The sequence below is a fragment of the Python bivittatus genome, unplaced genomic scaffold (genome assembly GCF_059951505.1).
Source record: "Python bivittatus isolate LINGU-HERP-01145 unplaced genomic scaffold, Pbiv_v1 ctg000850_np1212, whole genome shotgun sequence".
Classification (NCBI taxonomy): domain Eukaryota; kingdom Metazoa; phylum Chordata; class Lepidosauria; order Squamata; family Pythonidae; genus Python; species Python bivittatus.
The window spans coordinates 7,178,077-7,191,078 of NW_028277112.1; the positions used below are offsets into that span (position 1 = coordinate 7,178,077).

The following is a 13,002-nucleotide window of genomic DNA, read 5'->3' on the forward strand; positions in this document are numbered from 1 at the left end:
GCAAACAGACTTCCTCCAATTGGTTTGTTCAGCATCAGCTGATGTCAGTTACATAAGGCTCGTGACTGGAGGAAGTCTGTTTGCAGAGACAGTATGGGCAGTTTCACTCGTGATTGGAGGCTCGTGATTGGAGGAAACCTGTTTGCAGAGACAAAGTATGGGCAATTTTGCAACCACGCGGTTCTCTCCTCGGCTTACTTCCTTGCATAAGACGGCCTTCAATTTTTAGCGTGAGGATTTTAGAAAAAAGCATTGTCTTATAGTCAGAAAAATACGGTAATTAGTTGCTGTTTAAGAATCTTTATCTCTCATTGTGAAAGCCAAAATCCCCGCTTTGCATTGATTGCACTGATACATTTTTCAGCAAATATTTTCTGGGCTGTTTAGAATTCAACATAAGCTAAACATTTAAAATGACTTTAAAAATCACTAAATCACTAAAAATAACAAACATGGCATGGCAAAACTCAGCATGTCCTAGCTTCTAAAATCTAGCTGGGGTCAGCACTGGTCAGAAAAGGGACCTTTAGGGAGATAGTCTAATATCTGACACCATTTATTTTACAAATTAAAGAAGAGGGTTTCATTTCAGTGGTGTGAAAACAAATTGGGTAACAAAAAGTTTCTATCCAGAGTCTTTCACATCAAGTTAGTCAAACTAACAACATAATAGTACAGTTTAATGTCATTCTTTTAGAAATGTAAATATTGCAGGGCTTAGCTAGAGGAAAGGGAGTAACATTTAAAGTCCAAATTCAGAACTTTCAAGCTTCTCTGGAATTGAATTTGTAGAAAGTGAATCCTTTCAAAATGCATTTAGGAAAGGTCACCTTTCAAACCAACTTGATTTTAAAAGTTTTATTTGGGCAAAATAGTCGTTAATCTTGATGCATTTGTGAATAATGAAGTACAATGTGGAGAGCTTTTGCTATTGTTTAGCTGTGTGTAACAGCATAATAAAGTTGAAAATGCCTGTTTTTTTACAGTTTACAAGATGACAGAATACGAATTGAAAGAATGGAAAAGGAACATTTTGAGTACAGAAGTGCTTTTAAGATGATTACAGATTTCTATGGTAGTCAAATACTTGATGGCACAGGTACCTAATCCAAAAAGTCCTAGAGGTTTATCTGATTAGTGTTTGCATATATTAAAGGTGACTTGATTATTTTGTAAAACTTAATTGTGTCATGTTAGCTTGACATAATTTACAAAAAATGTTTGTTTAAATTACTAAGTTAATACTTTTTAAGAGGTATATCTGTAGAGCTATATATATATATATATAACTCTATATAAGAAATATATAGAGTTATGTTTCTTAAATGTTTTGTGTACAGCAGTGTTTTAGTAGAAGAAAAATATTTTATTGTTTCCTGTTTCTTTAGAGCCAGTAGAAACTAATTCTTAGTTAGAAATGCCTTAAATAAAAACATAAAGTTAATTCAAAAATTCAACTTTACACTAGTAATTTGAATAGTATGTTGATCCTTATTTGTTTTTGGAAAAAGTAGCAGCACCAGGAATCCTGTATGTTTTTTTAGAAATGTTTTTAGAAATCAGATTTGATATGAAATTAATTTGTTAGTATTTTACAGTGAGGTATACATAAATGAGTTCAATAAAACTTAATCCAAGATAAGGTAAATTTGTAGATCACAGTTCTTTGGTAATCCAGAAAATGATGCACAGTTTCTAATAACCAGTCAATAAAGAAATCAAGGATGCAAGACCCACTGAGTTCTGTGTGCACTCAGCAGCTGTGGATGATAGTAGGGAGAAATTAGTAGTTCTCCTAATAAAGTCAGTTGAAAAGTAAGGGAGTTTCCAATAGATTTCCTCAGCTTCCATAAACTTTATTGCAGCTAAGCTTACAATTGCTAAGTATGCTCTTCCCCAAAATGTATAGAGGCTTACTATTTAATATGATTATTGCTGACCTATCTCCAGTTGCCAATAAAACCAGTGTGAATGTGCAGTCCTATTGTCTACTTAAAAATAAGTTCCATTGAATTCAATGGTGCTTAATTACAGGTAAATGGGTATAGGGCTACAGTTGTAAAATATTTTTATATAGTTTATAGAAACAGTAATTTATTATTCTTCTTTGCCCTATTTGTAAACCACTGGGTGTCAAGTGACATATACATTTAATAAATAATAATAATCATTATTATATCACTGTGGGATACTTGCTACCCTATGCAGACCTATAGGGTAGGTAAAGCAATCATTTTTAGTAGTGGTGATTAAGATGCCACTTTGGAGAACTGGCTACAAACTGCTGCTGGAAGCTATAATAACTCTAACAAAGTGGATTTTATAAAAAGTTGCAATTTAAATGCTGGAATATGACAAAACATTTTTTTCAGGTTCCCAAGCATTGTCCCAGATTTTAAAATTTGATAATCCAGTGTTGTGTTCCTTGGCTGCTGTAATCTTGTATCTTAAAGAATTTAATTTAGAGAAGATACTTTACAACCCCAGGTAAATAGTTTTAATTTTTGATAATTTTAGATAACTAAAATCATTGTTAACATTACTTTACATACTTTGGCAGATATCTTTTCACAATATAAGTGCACTGTAGTTGTGATATCTAAGTTATCATGAAAAATATATTTAGGAGTAGAAGAATTTTAGAACTATAAAGCTATGTTGCCAACTAATGGTTTCAATTCAATTAGGTTATACATATAGTGTATATATCTATATCTACTGTATATACCTCAGTGTAACGTGTAAATTATTGTTGCAGTTTCATAACAACAATGTTACTAAAATGCTACCTAGAAAACTGCATGAACTTGCCTATGTAGTTGCCAGGAGTCAAGAATGACTCAAAGGCAAATATGCACCCTCCCAATTTCTAGTCCTTATACTCAATCCAACAGTATGTGTGATGGAAGACATGAGCGAGGAGGTCCAAGGTTATAGGGAGGGGAAGAGGAATCCCAAGCATCTTCTCAGCCCTCAGCCAGAGCGTGTGAAAGTGAAGAGAAGGAGAAGTACCACCCTAAGGAATTCGGAGTGTTTAGTTGCTGTCGTTGGGGGTTAGAGTTAGTCTGGCAAGATTCTGTCTACTAGGTGTAAGCTAATAAAGTAACTGAGCTGTTCCTGGATTTGTCTCGCTGTGGTTCTTGGGCTGAACCTGACAGTATGTCAGAAAAAGCAACTGTAAAAAGCATATTAACAAGTAATGAAAACAAAACATTATAATAGAGGAATGAAAGTATTACTTAAGGTATTATTAAGTAGATGATAGGGTAAATATTCAGCCAAACTGCTGAAGTGAAACAAAAGCACAAGATCTTTTATTGTGCAGACTATAATAATGAACTTAGTAGGAAAGAAAAGATCTACAATTGGCTACAGGGCTAACTGATTTTTGGAAAATAGCCAGATGAATCTGCAGTTCTAAAGCTGCTGAATTCAAGTGACATATGTGGGACACTTAGGACACTTGTGAAAAGGCTTTAATTTCTTCTCCCTATCTCAGTTTTAGCTGAGTGCAAGCTTCTGATTAAGAGGGAAAATTTGCCAAAGTCCCAAGGATAGGAAGGACTACTGACTATTAAAGGATTTCCTGTTAACATGTGGTTGGCCAGCAAGACATTTCTAAGTTGTGGAAGGTTCTCTGTGTTAGGGTGTCCTTAGGTCAGTCTTCTTCCTTTCCTCTTTAGCCGTCAGTTTACTGGCTTTGCCTTTTAACTCTTGGTTTCTGATTTCAGGCTCACAGTTCCTTTGATCCAGCATGAATGTAGCTTAGGACTTGATTGTCTTCAATTCCATATAAAGTATACTAGCTTAGTCAACTCCTCTATGAAGCTGTTTAAATTTACTATGAAAATCAAACTCAAGAAATGTATAGGAATGAGACAGGAAACATGGCAACTACCCCAACAAATAAAGTCACTAGCATCATTGAATTTTGCAAATTTTAGCATGAATTTAAAATTATAAGTATTATTAAGGGTTTTTTAATGTCAATAAAATGGATCACATGTTCTTTGATGGCTATTTCTCCTACTCTGAGTTTAATGTCTTTTTCTTGCAACATACAAAGTTAAGAGTTTTTTTAGAGTGCCCATGGCTGTTTTGTATCTTTACTATTAATGATTTTTTTTCTTTAAGTAATTTTAAGAAGTTATCAAGTGGAGATGAATATATGACACTAAATGGAGCTACATTAAAGAATCTTGAAATCTTGCGGAATCAGGTAAGGAAGAATGATTCATCTTACATATTTATGTGCTTTGTGAATTAAGTTCTACATTATTATTTCCCAGACCTTTTTGGTCTGTATATACATTTCACTCATTTTTCAATTAAGTAAAATTTAATCAAATGCCACATCCTAGAAACTGGTAATTCTTAAAAATATGTAAGTTCTGATCAGTCAGCCCTATTGCCCATGTATTATTTATGCCATTAAGAAGGAATCAGAAAAAGAAAGATGTAAGTTCATATATAGTAAACTCTCAGTTTAATGGACCATTCAGAGAAAGGGCTGAATATTAAAACCAAACATCTGTTAAATCTGAATGTCTGTAATTTGAACCAGTATAAATATACAAATGATGTAAACTATTCCATTTGCATAATTATGTCATTTTGGACTATGTGAGAGAAGTCCTGCAAAATCTTCAATGGATATCTAGAAAATTGAGGTTCTGCTGTATTTTAATAATTTCCACTAATTCACTTGGTAGATAATTTGGGCCTATGGGTCTAAATTTTCTCTTCTCACTCCTCAAATTACTTAAAAATACCATGTTAACATTTTAAAATTGTCTATATTTCAATTATTGAGTGACTTAATAAGAAACAGCACTTTTAGCAATCATATTCAGTATGACTTGGGGGTGATCTTGGCAGGCAATTATTTGTTTCACACTGTTTCCCATATGTTTTTTTTTTTTTTGAGCCTGCATTCATAGTATTTGGAGAAATATAATACTATTCATGGGACACTTCTCCATCTCAAAGTCTAGTAGGAGGCATCAACTAGTAGTAATAGATGGAGGAATCATGATTCACTGCATAGGCTGGATATTCCAAATGGAGTTACTTTTCTGAAATGACTGTAATTAAGTCCAAGTGTATCTCTGGGTAGAAGACTGAGGGTTAGCAAGTACAAGATTCAGTTTGATGAGCCTCAATTCAGAAAAGAGGTAGATTTTCCTTGAACTGATTAGGAGGATGAATCTGAAGTGGAATTTAAAAACTAAAGGGGCTTTTCATTACTTATTAAGTAAAATTTAAAAATTAATTAGCTATAATTTATTTAGAAATTAGACATGAATAGCTATAATTATGTTTTTACTTTTTTAACAGAGTTATATGAAACATGTAGGAATTGTAGAGGAAGGATCAGAAAGTAAATGAATGGATTGGAAATGAAAAGATGTAGAAAGAGAATTGAAAAACTGGATTAGGGATTGGTTCAATGGGTAAGCAACCAGGAGGGGTTAAATGTGCATTCATTTCACCAATATTCTCTGAAGTGTTCCTGTTCAGATTAAGGAGAATAGAGTAATAAACAGATTTGGACAAAACATTTCATAGGATTTTACCTTGATCTAACCTTCACTGGATTTCATGTAGTGAGGCATGAACATTGTCAGGTAATCTGGCAGTCCCAAAAAGCATACATAATTTATGGGAGAATCAGCAGTATGATGGTCAAGTCATAAATTTGAGGGTCAGACCAAGTTTCAGCACTTTGGGCTGCATAGTACAGTCTATGGCCTATCAGAGGCTGAGAAATCCAGACACAGCAGAGTTCTGTGCCAATCTACCATACATGTTCCAGTGCTTTACTTTCCTTACACAAAGACTTTTACACTTGAAACTCTTGGCCTCCATTGAGCACAGCTGGCATTGATCAGAAGTGATTATTGATGTTGAAGTACCTGGGAACATTATTCCTAAGGTGGGCTTCCAAGCAATCAAATACTTCTTTGTCTCTCTGCTCTTTGACTTTAACAATGGTGTCATCATTCTTTAGGCTTTGAAGCTCTGTCTCTGTGTTGGATCATAGGCCTGGACTAGAGAGTTGGAAATAGTGAAGCATGGTTCTACAGAGCTGTGCCATGGAACTACTGAATTAGACTCTCAAGACTCATTACATGGCTTCTGGTCTCCCCTCTCCTCAGAAACAGAACTAAGCTGATGATGAACCATGACACCCTCTTTCAAAAGAGTCTAATCAGAGAGTCTTGGTTAAACATTCTCTTTGATTAGAAGTGAGACGTATTAGTTATTTTAATCTCTCTGTTTACCCTAATAATTTGCATATAATGAGAAAGCAAAAGTGCTATTGTTGTTACTATTATTTAGAATAATAGTGAAGTGAATAAAATTCTTCCCAAAGCTTCTGGAATACCAATATTATGGTGGAAAATGGGAAACCTGTTCCTTTAAAAATGTTACTGAACTTCTATTGTCATTAGGTTACAGTCACGGATGATGGGAGTATGTAGAACTAATAGACACAGTATGAAGCAACTCTTGGAGTCATATTTCATCCAGACTTTTTAAATATATAAAGTATCACTAGTATTACTCTTTTGCAGTATATAACCAGTGTAACTATTTTTTAGAGCTAAAAAGAAACCAGAAAATTATATTTTTTGGAAGCAAATGTTTAACTATCGGGTTGTATGATTTTTGATACTGTTTTTATATTTGATATGGCTAAAAAATATTTATTTCTACAATATATTCATCCCTCCAGAATTAATAATTTGAGTTTATTTCTATTTCAGATTATTCATATTTTATATTCAATTTGTGCTCTAATATATTAATTAAAATATCTATAATTATTTTAGACTGATCTGAAAACAAATGGCAGCCTGTTCTGGATCTTGGATCATACAAAAACTTCATTTGGACGACGAAAACTAAAGAAGTGGGTGACACAGCCTCTCTTGAAATCCAGGTATTTATTACCAGACATATAGCTATATGGATCAGCTCAAATGTACTTAACTTTTGAGTACTATTCTTTTTCTCTCTTATTTTGTAAGAAGCTAGGTGAGTTGAGCAATACAAGCTTAGAGAAACAAGTCTGGTCATTCAAACCAACTCTCACTCAGTCTTTCTTATCAGAAAGAGAATTTCCAGCAATCTTATTTCTGTATGTATGTGTTTTGATTACCTGCTTTTAAAAATATAGTGATACTGTTTCATCATTTTTATTACTTATATTTTACTCTTAGCAGAGAGTTGGGAAGTAGCAGTCAGAAAACTGCGTGAAGTATTTTTGTAATAATTTTCCATATATGCTTCCTCAAAGAAAGTTCCATTGAGGCCATTGTGTGTTAGGGTGATGGAATGTAAACCTGGTTTTGGGACTGAACAAGTCCTTAAGGGAGGGAGTTTAGTGCCTCACAGTTGGTGTTTGATGGCTAAATTTCCAACCATGGAATGTTATGTAAAATACTGACCTGTCAGCAATTTATTTACAGTAATATATCAAGAAAAGCTGATTTTTCCCCTAATCAGTGTGTATTCAACCAGCTTCCTCTCCTAACCTATTATGATGAATTACTGTGGTTGCAGCTAAATGTGCTCTAATTGTAGTTCAGAATCATTGTGATAACAGCTTTTCATTATAAAACCATGCTAGATGGCTCATCTCTTCCCAGGAGGAATATCTATGACTAAAGCTTCTTCTAGATACAATAGTAATTTTGCTGAGAATTTGTAAAAATAAATAGTCCAAAGACAGCTGAGGAAAATGTGTGAGTGGGTTCTTAACTAATAGATAGAAAGGCCAACATATCAATATGTTGTTTATGTGAAATGATCTAGTTGCTGATCCAGTGTTGGACTGAGCTTACCCAGACCAAGGATTTAATACTTTTCCATGGTCAAATGTAATGGTTTTTAGATCAGGAATTAGTATCATATAATCTTTTGATGTGGAAGTAGAGCTGGGGTAGCTATGATGCTAAAACATACTAGAGATAATGGCATCTTATAATAGCGTAGTTATGAATTTAATTCTATATGGGTGAACCTCTTATTCTAGGCACTGTAAACATATTACTTAGTAAGTAAGCAATAAATATGCTCCCATATATGAAGATACTTCATATCTAGTCAATTAATCAGGGCTTATGGGCTGCTCAAATCAGACCCAATTCTGAGAAACACACAATTCCCCCTTTGTTACTTGGATTAAAACAAAATAAAATATAATCAAAACCATAAATTCATAATATAAGAGCCTAGAAATACTTGCAGCCCCTTCCCACAGTTAAAACCATTTCTGTTAGTATGGGAACAAACATCTTATTCACCTCCCACCCAACCTCCTGGGCTTGTTCATATAGCCAAGTCAATAGATTACTGAGTGCTAATGGGGAAGGGGCAATATGAATGTTTGAGGGTGGGTGGGAGGGATAACAAAAGAGAATGCACGCTTCCATGACCTCTATAGTGGCACTCCCTGAATAATGGGACGTGGAGAGAGTCTATCCTGCTTGACCCTATTGGATAGGTGGATGTTACTGTTCTAGAATAGACATCTGAAGAGCCATTCAAAAAATATTTCAGGCACTTCATCCTATTAATGTGAACTAGTTCAGAGAAGGCAGTACAGCTTTTCGTAGTTATGGAATGAGCTGTATGTACAGTAAATGTTTCATTGTCTTCCAGAAGCGAATGTCTTTTAGAAGACATTTGGCTGGTCTGTTGTGTTGCCTTTAGGGAGCTTTGGTGTTGCTAATTTAATATTGTTTTATAATATTTATGCTATTTATGCTAGTATAAAATCATATAATTTGTTGTAATAAAAGTGATATGTGACCAGTGCAATTCTATTCTAGGTAATTTATTAAATAGCCTATGTGGTATAGTTCTAGCTGAACTATAGGAATGAATCTAGCAGTACAGGGATACAAAACTAGAAGAGGAAAAGCTTGACTAGAAGATTCTTTTTATAAAAAGAACAAAGAAGTGCATTGGATGGTGACCTGCCCAAAGTCATTTTGTTTGTAGTGGGTCCATATTGAATGAACAAACAAACACATATCCCTTGTTGTATAGAGCCAATGATATAAGAAACAGAAGAACATTTAGGACTCTGAAGTAGTGCTAACTCCCTAGAACACATGTAGTGATTCAGGTAAAATCCAGGTTGTTATGGTCCAGTTACTAACTTCTACATTGCTCAGAGATGTTTTTAGATCATTTAGTTGATAAGGATTCAGATATGAAATCTTTATTATAAAAGATGCTAGCAAATTACTTATCTTATTTCAAGGCAGTGTTATGTTTCAAGGTGGTCAGAAATACAGACCTTTGTAGAAGTTATGCTTTAAGTTATAGATAAGAACTCACAAAGCCACATAATTATCAGCACCTCTTACTGTTCTGTTGTATCTGTTCTATTGTAGTTGAATCTATACATGAGTGTGGCAAGCATTTAATAATTCATCTCTTCTTACTGGTTTACTCTTTTTTTTTTTTTTGGCACATGTTGCTGAAATTGCACTTCATTCATGCATAACAAAAGTCCTTGATTGTCATTTAACAGATTGGAAATAGATCTGTATTCTACACATAATCATCCCAAATGCATTCATGAATATTTTCACTAGTGTTGTTCAACAGCTCTGAAAAAAAGTTATTCCATAAAAACTATTCTAGAAAGAGATTGAGTGATAGCAGTGGAAAACATGTTTGTAACCTCACAGAATTCTCAGTATTTTACTCAGAGGGTTGAGGAAAAAAAAGAGAGAAAATTTTTCTGCCTCTAATGAAAATTGGAAGGTTTGGGGGGTTTAGTTTTATCCCCTTTTATGTCCAAGGGAGGTCAGTTTCTGTTATTTTCCATTGTAGATCAAATTCAGAGATTTACTTACTAATCTCCTCACATATATGTTTCATAGTTCTAATTAGAAAAAGAAGCTGTTGTTTCTTTGTTCTTAAAAAATAAATATTTATGCTATTTGTTTTCATTACTGCAAAACTTCAGGACAAGCTACTTGAATCCCATGTAAACATACCCATCACACTATCCCCTTTTTTGCAGAGTGCAGACTAATAGTAAGAAAAAATTCACCAAAGACATAAAATAAGTAAGAGAGAAGGAAAAGAAATAGAGTTACATCTAGTTTATACCAGAACCACTCACATTCCACTCTATGCCCTTCTGACTTTGCAGACCATCCTTGCTTCCCTCAAGAACATTCACTGCTTCATTCAGAAGGGACAAATTAGAAATATCTCTAGTAACAACTAGGTGCAAGTGGGTTTTAATGATGAAAGTATTGGAATAAGACCTGGGAGACCCAGGATCAAGCTTACTGTCAGTCATGGAATTTCCTGTGTTTTTCCCTGTGGAAAGGAAAAATAGGATCTGCTTTAAGAGGCCTATATATATGAAGAGCAAGCCCAATGACAACCTGAGAAGCAAAAATGAGATAAATAGGAGATGGAAGCAGGGGCTGAAAACTAAGGAAGAATACAAACTGGAAGCTTGAGCTTATAAGAACGAAGCTAGGAAGAATAACGCTCAGAATGAGATGAGGCTGGCCCAGCCCATCTGCGCTTGCACCGGGCCGGCCACTTGTGCACTCCTGCGCACCCTCCCTGAGCCTCACTGTTCCTCCCCCAATCATGCCCCCCACACCCTCCCTCACCCTTGCCATGCTTCCCTCACACCCTCATGCACCTTCCCTGAGCCTCACTGTGCCTCCCTCACATTCTCATGCACCCTCATGCACCCTCCCAAGCCTTGCTGTGCCTCCCTTGCTACACCTCCCTTGCACACTTGTGCATCTCCCTCACAGCCTCATGCACCCTCACCATGCCTCTCTTGCACTCTTGTGCACTCCTGTGCATCCTTGTGCACCCTCCCCGAGCCTCACTGCGTCTCCCTTGTAGCCTTGCACACCCCCTTGTGCCCTCCCCGCCCAGCAGCAGCCACTTACCTGCCTGCTGGCCTGCTTGCAAACCACCTAGGACCTGCGCCTTCCTGCCGGCTTCCCCACTGGCTTGGTTGTGGGAAGCCGGCAGGAGGTTGCCTCACCTAATGACCATGGGATTTGGTTAACAATGGCAACTAAGAATGCAGGGATTGCCATCGCTAAGCAATGTGGTCATGCTTTATGACCTCATCGCTTAGCAACGTAAATTCCAGTCCCAGTTGCCATCATAAGTTAAGTACTACCTGTAACTGGAAAGAAGGAGAAAACTGAACTGTTTGATCCTTTTTTTGCAACTGTCTTCTCTCAGAAGAGGGAGTGAGGTCTTTTAGATACATTGAGGAAAGGTACAATTCAGTACCAATAAAGATGTGGTAAAAGGATTTCTGGGTGGGTAGACTGCTTCCTTGGAACTTCTCCGGATAAGGAGAGGATGAAGGATTGCCAACACATGCTCTGGATGGCTGCTCCTCATAAGGAGACTGCAGGACAGCACTTTTCCATGGGTTTGAGTGCTGGGAGATGACAGGATTAGCTATCTTGCTTGCAACTGTGGTAGAGACTTTTAAAGGACACTAAGTTAGCAAACCTCACTTTCTAATCGCTTTTGGAAATTGCTCATTAACTACTTCTAAGCTATTAGAGACCTTCGGACCTCTGGGTAAGTCTGCCTTCAATCCTGAATGAAAGAAAATTTTATTCATAAGGTTAAGAATTTAAACAATCTGGAATAAACAGCAAAATGCTAAATAAGATTTTGATCTTAGAAAGTTATAAATGGACTAGGGGTCCAGATAAAATTGGAATATTTACAGTAAGATTTTGGAGTTAATTATAAAGAACAAACAGCCGCTCGTGGGAAATAGATTCTATTTTGGTTTTTACAAGACAAAACAAAGATAAATGATTTCATTTCAAAAACTGGACACTAGAGGAGACTAAAGTTTTTAGGTAGAGGGAAGATTTACAAACCTACAAAATGTTGCAAAATATTCTAACAGTGAAAATACTGAAGGAGACTTTTGAAGAATGAAATCAGAAAATAGAAGCCACAATATTAACAATGCCAGTAATGATGTCTTCTTCTGTGGATAGACTATGTCTGATGTAGAACAAATTTTAGCTAATAAGATAGAGATTATATTGAAAGTGGATTTACAACTGAGAGGCCAAGAGAATTATTTAAAAAAGGATGTTTCACTGGAACTACAAAAGAAATTGGCTGAGGCTTTAAAATTTAAAAGGGAAATACAAATGACAATCCAAGAGAGTGACCTGGATAATTTTTTCCTACTGGATTTAGAAGAGGCTTGTTAAAAGTTTTGAAGAACTCTGTGCGATGGGACAAAGAAGAAATGAAGAGAAATAAAATCTTACGACAATATTTGAATGAACTAAAGATTAAGACTGTTAGAAGTAAAAGGAAGGAATGTAAAGTTGGTTTATTTGATCTAGGTTAAAACAAGATATGTTGTTACCCCTGGCAACTCTTTATGGACTTTCTGCTGACACCAGGACTGAAAAGATGTGATATGGGATGAAGAGATAAATATTTGTAACCTTAGGGGGAGTGATGAAATTTACCTTCATCACTAAATTTGTTTATTCTTGTTATGATGAAGGTAGGAAGTAACTTCTTTATATATTTCCTTTTCCGTATTATATTCCTACTTTTCTCTTCTCTTTTCTCTTGCACTTTTTACTCCTTTCTATTTTCTTTAAGTTTGTATTAGAGTTTACTCATATACAGTGTGTATACATGTATGTGTGTGTGTGTGTGTGTGTGTATAATAAAAATATGTGGTAAAAAACCACCTTGCTACCTTAAATGAATTTCTCTCCAGGGACATGCAGATTACTTCTCAGAATGTTGAAGGGGCTGACAGAAGTGATCCAGAACCACTGAGTGTAATCTTCGAAAACTCATAGAGAATTGGTAAGGTGTCAGAACATTGGAGAAGAGCAAACGTAGACCCAGTATTCAGAAAAGGGAAAAGGAGGGACCCAATTAGCTTAACATCTGTGTAAGACTTTGTATCAGAACTCCTACACTCTTTGA

General features: G+C 35.5%; 1 protein-coding gene and 1 pseudogene across 1 annotated transcript in view; one reads left to right on the plus strand and one right to left on the minus strand.

Annotated features, from left to right (window-relative positions):
- Positions 1-13,002, minus strand: part of LOC148213757 (uncharacterized) — a 261,467-nt pseudogene that overhangs the window by 213,901 nt on the left and 34,564 nt on the right.
- Positions 1-13,002, plus strand: part of MSH3 (mutS homolog 3) — a 62,613-nt gene that overhangs the window by 20,392 nt on the left and 29,219 nt on the right. The window contains exons 9-12 of the mRNA XM_088130426.1: positions 987-1,099; positions 2,373-2,487; positions 4,135-4,219; positions 6,837-6,946. Coding sequence (XP_087986552.1) covers positions 987-1,099; positions 2,373-2,487; positions 4,135-4,219; positions 6,837-6,946 — 423 coding nt within the window. The remainder of the gene's footprint in view (positions 1-986; positions 1,100-2,372; positions 2,488-4,134; positions 4,220-6,836; positions 6,947-13,002) is intronic.